This window comes from Penaeus chinensis, chromosome 26, assembly GCF_019202785.1.
Source record: "Penaeus chinensis breed Huanghai No. 1 chromosome 26, ASM1920278v2, whole genome shotgun sequence".
In the NCBI taxonomy this organism is placed as follows: domain Eukaryota; kingdom Metazoa; phylum Arthropoda; class Malacostraca; order Decapoda; family Penaeidae; genus Penaeus; species Penaeus chinensis.
In genome coordinates, this window is record NC_061844.1 from 18,337,443 (window position 1) to 18,344,942 (window position 7,500).

Below are 7,500 nucleotides of genomic sequence, written 5' to 3' on the forward strand. Positions count from 1 at the left end.
AGATAGTGAGATAAAGTGCCCACTATCCATTCATACATATATACATACATATCTGTATATATGTATATATATGTATGTGTATGTGTGTGTGTGCTTCTACATAGATACATGTGTGTATGTGCTTCTACATAGAGAGATACATGTGTGTGTGTGCTTCTACATGGATACATGTGTGCATGTGCTTCTACATAGATAGATACATGTGTGTGTGTGCTTCTAGATAGATAGATACATGTGTGTGTGCTTCTACATAGATATATACATGTGTGCGTGTGCTTCTACATACATAGTTACATAATTGTATGTGCTTCTACATAGATATATCCATTTGTGTGTGTTTATACATAGTATATATACATATCTAAATACATATACATGTGTGTGTATATATGTGTGTGCGTGAGTGTGTGTTTACGTGTAAGCGCGTGCATGTGTGTGTGTGCTTGTGGGTGTGTATGTGTGAATAAATTGTGTTTTTTACATTACAGGAATCTAATTCGTACATTTCTCATAAGGCTTACCCACGGTGGCTCTGGCTTACACGGTGTACCATTCCGTGTACCATCGGCACTCTCTTTATTCCGCACACTTGTATCATGTTCTGACATCTGAGTACCCTATTGCAATGGTGGTCAACTTGTAGTGTGCCAAATTTAGTGCCTTCGATGATTTGATTTTTGAGTGATTGTTTTGTTTAATTTTGTTCATTTTCTTTTTTTCAGCGAAAGGTAAGTTCGTTCACACTGACTTGTTTTCAGTTTAAAAATAGGCCGAATACATATGCAAATGGTATGATAAATTTCTTGTGATCAGAAAATTTCCCAAACCCTAGAAAATTTGGTCACACATATAGGAACAAGTAGCTCCATCTATGAAATTTATTAAAAGCAAAACTTTACAACTCGATCAAATTTAGAGAACATTATGTTGCTAATAAATTTAACACTGAAAGAAGAACAAAACAGACTGAAAAGTCTCATTTAAGATAAATAATGTTATTTGTATTACAGGATATTTATATCAATTTCTTTAAGGATAAAAAAAAAAAAAAAAAAAAAAAAAAAAAAGTCTAGCCTCCCTACCGTTAGTATGTAAATGTAAACGTCCTAAGACTAGCGCATGTTGTACTCTTCTCTACGCGTATGAATATCTTGGATTAACCCATTGCCGACGGGCATGCCATGCCATACCCACTGTGAGTTTACTTATTTGATTGTTTTTACACATAGATGGCTACACTTGCACTAAGCCACCAATGAGCCAATTACAAGTACTGCCTGTCTCGACCGTTCACCCTTTTCTATAATTTTCGAAAATATTTTACGTTATCTTATTTTGCTATTGCTAATGTTTATAACATTATAGTAATTATAATGTTTATAATAGAAATAACACCATAGATATTCATAGCACTAGTAAAAAAATACATTTTCCCGCCAATTCAAGGAAAGGTGAAATCAGGTAAGGCAGAGCCATCTATGTGTAGAGATATTTCACAAAAAAACAAAAAAAAAAAAAACACGAGTACAGCATTTCCCCCCCTTTTATTAAGTTTCTATACAGCAATATAATTATTTATTATGTGCGGCATTAAGCTTTGTTATATGGTATTTTGATTGCATGAAAAACCACCGAACTTCAACTACAACAGTAACATTGCCGACGGCTATTCCGGCGCCAACTTCGGCCACTCGGAGTCCCGCGACGGCTACAAGACCGAGGGCAGCTACACCGTCGACCTCCCCGACGGCCGCAAGCAAATCGTCAAGTACGTGGACAACGGCGACGGTCTTGTAGCTCAGGTCACCTACGAGGGCGAGGCTCAGTACCCTGAGCACACGCCCACCTACAGGCCGGCTCTCTACTACGTCCCCTTTAAGTACGCTACTTTCTAAAAGGACTTTTTATTCTAGAAAATTGATAAATGAACAACATCTACTGAAGGCTTGAATTCATAATACTTAAAGAACAAAAAATGATAGTATTCAAGAAATTAATTATTAGTCTATATAGAAGATTTTTTATGATCAAAGAAATATCTTCCTCACCTCCTCTTTGTGTTATCTTACTGTTTATCTATTTACCGCCTATATTTCATTTTATTTTATATTTCATTCCTATTTTATTATTTTTAATTTATTATTCATTAACATTGTTATTGGTATGCGTCTTTTTGCCCACCTGTCGTCTATCTACGCTCGCGAAAAAAATGAGAGATAGAGGGTGAAGACAAAAGCCCGCGAGAGAGAGACAGACAAACAGACAGACAGACAGACAGACAGACAGACAGACAGACAGACAGACAGAGACAGAGAAAGGGTAGAGGGGAGGGCCAAGGGAGTGAAAAATAGAGCGAGATAGAGAGTAACGGAGAAAGATTGAGAAGGAAAGGGAGAATCTGCGTAAGAAGAGAAGGAATAGAGAACATAACAGAGAAAGAGGCAAAGCGAGTGATACAGATAAGAAAACTTTCAAAACATATCAACTGTACTTTGATCGAACGTAGATCCAAACATTGAGAGAGAAAAAAAAAAAAAAACTGGTCATGGAGAATGAAGATATGATTCCGTGGCACATCCCATTAAAATCCGATCAACGTGGGAGACCGATTATACACTGACGAAATGTATAATTGATGAGGCGTGTCCGGTTTGAGATGAATAACTGATGAGGCAAGAAATATCTTCATCATTATACAGTCTGACAGCTACGGTATCTGGTAAGTTATGAGGCTGACATAAACATGATTTAAGTTACCAGATAAGATTATGATGTTATGGAGGCGCTGTTATTGTATTAATTACGTTGTTATGACTGTTTATGTATATGTGTATATATATATATTTTTTTTTTTGTATTTTTTCAGTTGTTAACGTTTTTGGTTTATGGTTCAAATAGATGCTGTTTTAATATTCTTCTTTTATTATATCTTCGAAAAATAAATAATCTATTTATGATCACAAGTTACTATCCTGTTTCATTCGGTCGTGTGCGTCCAACCGATGAGAAATATTAACAGGTGGATTAAAGTGGAAATCCAAGTTGCATCAGTGAAAGTATCAAGCACACACTTAGTACACGGGGTACTTGGGGGCAGCGTGGTAGGGAGCGGGCTTGTAGGTGGGCTTGTACTCGGGGTACTGAGCCTCGCCCTCGTAGGTGACCTCAGCCACATAACCGTCGCCGTTGTCCACGTAGTTGACGATCTGCTTGCGGCCGTCGGGGAGGTCGACGGTGTAGCTGCCCTCGGTCTTGTAGCCGTCGCGGGCTTCTGAGTGGCCGATGTTGACGCCGGAGTAACCGTCGGCGACGCCGTAATTGTAGTTGTACTTGGGTGGTGCCTGCTCAAAGCAAGGATAACATTAAATCCAAGTCATAAGCAGATATGACCATTGTCCCGCAGGAACTTGAACCTATTTAATTTCTTAGGAATAGATCTAGAAATTGTGCAAGGAGGACCATTGCTGAGCCACCTATACTAGCATACTTACGGTAGGGTATTCAGGCTGCTTGTAGGGTGCAGGGGCATGGTACGTGGGTGCGGCGTAAACAGGTGGCTGATGGTGCACAGGAGCCTTATCGGCCAGAGCCACCGCGGCCACACACGCTACGAGGATCACCTGAAACACGACAAAAATGTTCCACTCTAAGAAAAAAAACGAAAATCATGTTTACTCTGTCAGCAACAGTTATCATATACGTTGTTTTAAATATTTTTCTCTCTCGTAGATAGAAAAGCGTGCGTACCTTGAGAGACATGGCTGTTGTCTGATGGCGAGGAAGTGTCTCAGCCGTTTATATAGTGGGCCACATCCTCTGCTGGGACGAGTTCAAGGTCACTCGCCTACCTTACCTGGGGAAGGAGACGGTTTGCTAAGAAGATTCAGTCATACTTATTGCTGTTTAATTCAGCAATTACTATTATTACTGATATTACTATCACATTTATTACTATTATTATTATTATTATTATTGCACAGTAATTATTATTACTATTATCATTGTTATCATTATTATTATTACTACTAACATTATCATAATTATATTTGTTATTATTACCATCATAACTATCATCATTATTTAGATAATCATTGTTATTATCATCATTAATATTATGATCATTATTATTACTATCAACATAAGTAGTTGTAGTAAAAGTATCATTATTACTTACTGTTATTTTATTATCAACAATAATATTATCAATAACATCAATATTATTATTATTATTATCAATAATAGTATCATCACTACTATCAATATCATCGCCCTCATCTTAATTAGCAATAATAACATATTCATTATTGCCATTTTTGTTATGATATTTATCACTATCATTATTGTTTTCAATAATAACTATCGATAATAATAATAATTATAATAATGATAATGATAATGATAATAATAGTAATAATGATAATAATAATAACAATAATAATAATAATAATAATAACAATAACAATAGTAATAACAATAAAAACTAAATAAAGATAATAATAATAATAATGATAATAATGATAATATTATTAATGAAACAAATTATGATAATCATGATGATAATCATGATGATGACGACGATGATAATGATAATAATAGTAATAATAATAATTATAATATCTATAATAATGATAATAATAATAATAATAATAATAATAATAATAATAATAATAATGAAGATAATAATAATAGTTACAATAATAGTAATAATAATAATAATAATAATAATAATAATAATAATAATAATGATAATAATAATAAGTAATAATAAAAATAGTAGTAATAATAATAATAATAATAATAATAATAATAAGAAGAAGAAGAAGAAGAAGAAGAAAACCAACACCAATTAACAACAACAACAACAATAATAATAATATAAATAATAATTATAATTATAACTTATGATAGTAATAATGATTATTGTGATGAGGATGATGATGTAGCATCAATAATGATAATAATGATAATAATGAAGATAATAATAAAAATAATAATAATAATAATAATATTAATAAGGATAATAATTGTTATTATTATTATAATAATAATGATAATAATAATAATAACAACAATAATGATTGTAATAAAATTAATAATTATGATAATAACAATTAAAAGAAATGAAAACAATCATTATGATAATAATGATAATAATGAAGATAAAAACAATACTACTACTACTGCTACTACTACTACTAATAATGATAATAATAATAGTAACAATAATAATAATAATAATAATAATAATAATAATAATAATAATAATAATAATAATTATAGTAATAATGTAAATAAACATTATGATAATAATAATAATAATAATAATAATGGTAATAATAACAATAATCATCATATTAATGATATTGATAATTTTGATGATGATTATAATGATGATGATGATGATGATGATGATGATAATGATAATGATAATTATAATGATAATGATAATGATAATGATAATAATAATGTTAATGTTAATGTTAATGTTAAAGATGTTAATAATAATGTTAATGATACTAATAACAACAGTAACAGTAATAATAATGATGATGATAATGATAATAATGATAATAAGGATGATAAAGATGATGATGATGATACGAATAATGATGATGATAATAATAATAATTATAGTGATAATAATAATAATAATAATTATTATTATTATAATGATAATTACAACAGTGATGACCATAAAAATAGTAATTATAATGATTATCATTATTATCATTGTCATTGTTATTTTAATTATTATTATCATTATTATCATCATTATCATAATTACTATTGTTGTTATTATTACTATTATTATTATTATTGTCATTATTATCATTATTATTGTCATTATCATTATTATTATTATTATTTTTGCTGCTACTGTTATTATTATTATCATTATTGTTATTGTTGTTGTTGTTGTTGTTATCTAAAAACAAAAACTCTCATTATTATTTTCATAACAATAATGATAATATTGATGTTAATATATAGGAACTCATACAATCAAATGCTGCAAGATATGATGGAGAGTAAAGCTTGTTGTTAACTCTATTTCGTATGAATTTTGGAATTTGTTCCAGAGAAAGATCCCAAATATAGATTATGTATAACATTTTGGATTAAAATCATATATTACGTGTATATGTTCGTGTGTGTACATATTTATTTAAATTTATATAGATAGATACATGTGTGTGTGTGTGTGTGTGTGTGTGCATATCTATCTATATTTATATAGATAGATACATATGTGTGTGCAAACATATATATATATATATATACATATACATATATATGTTTATATATATACATGATGTATATATGTATATATGCACACACATACACACAGATACACTTATATATGTGTATATATGTTTATGTATATACATATACATTTATATATGTTTATGTATATATATGTATATATGCATGCATATGTATGTATGTGTATGTCTGTGTGTGCACGTAGATATGTGTATTTACATAGTATGTGTGTGTGTATGAGTGTGTATGCAATTGTTAAACTACGTGTCTGAGATATCAGCCAGAATAAAAGAAAGATATGTGAATTGCTTTCGGTGCTTTTATTATAAAGAATATTTAAATAATATCACATATTCATCACCCATCAATCATTTTCCAGTATGCTTTAATTGGACGTAAAAGATAGGAATGTTTAGCACTGTTGTCTGACTGATTGTACACCCTTAGTAAGCGGGGTACTTGGGGGCAGCGTGGTAGGGAGCGGGCTTGTAGGTGGGCTTATACTCGGGGTACTGAGCCTCGCCCTCGTAGGTGACCTCAGCTACGAGACCGTCGCCGTTGTCCACGTAGTTGACGATCTGCTTGCGGCCGTCGGGGAGGTCGACGGTGTAGCTGCCCTCGGTCTTGTAGCCGTCGCGGGACTCCGAGGCGGCGAAGTTGGCGCCGGAGTAGCTGTCGGCGACGCCGTAGTTGTAGTTGTACTTGGGTGGTGCCTGTTCAGAGAAAATATAACATTAAATCCAACTTATATGCATGCAGGAGCACTGTCGTTTCAAAAAAAATCCAGTACTAAGCCACACAGAACAAGGTACTTACAGTTGGGTATTCAGGCTGTTTGTAAGGGGCGGGGGCATGGTACGTGGGTGCTACATATTGAGGGTAAGCGGGAGCTTTATCGGCCAGAGCCACAGCGGCCACACACGCTACGAGGATCACCTGAAACACGACACAAATATTGGACTTGGTAAACAATTTCATTATGAATATCACTGTTCACCATATCAGTTACGTTAACATATACACTCGTTGCCTCTACACATTTTTCTTTATTTTAGCTATAGAGGTTTTGTAAGAGGGGAGCCAGCGAGATGTGTACCTTAAGAGACATTGCTGATGTTTGATGGCGAAGAAATGTCTCGGGTCTATAAATAGTGACCCATAACCTCAAACCTGAAGAATTCAGGGTCAGTCGCCCACCCTACCTGGAGAAAGGGCGGCTAGCCCATGGCTATGCTA

General features: G+C 32.6%; 1 protein-coding gene across 1 annotated transcript; it reads right to left on the bottom strand.

The window, feature by feature from the left end:
* Positions 1-2,724: 2,724 nt before the first annotated feature.
* Positions 2,725-7,372, bottom strand: LOC125039049 (cuticle protein 12.5-like). Its single transcript, XM_047632769.1, has 7 exons — positions 7,361-7,372; positions 7,081-7,200; positions 6,896-6,977; positions 3,849-3,853; positions 3,492-3,620; positions 3,245-3,341; positions 2,725-2,732 (listed from the first exon to the last, which is right to left on the bottom strand). The coding sequence occupies exons 1-7, from the start codon at positions 7,370-7,372 to the stop codon at positions 2,725-2,727; spliced, it is 453 nt and encodes a 150-aa protein (XP_047488725.1).
* Positions 7,373-7,500: the final 128 nt, after the last annotated feature.

Excerpts from the sequence above, each read along its gene's own strand:
- LOC125039049 (XM_047632769.1), bottom strand. Across the intron at positions 6,978-7,080 it reads AACAGCCTGAATACCCAACT|GCACCACCCAAGTACAACTA; the intron begins GTAAGTACCTTG and ends TTCTCTGAACAG. Across the intron at positions 3,342-3,491 it reads AGCAGCCTGAATACCCTACC|GCACCACCCAAGTACAACTA; the intron begins GTAAGTATGCTA and ends TGCTTTGAGCAG.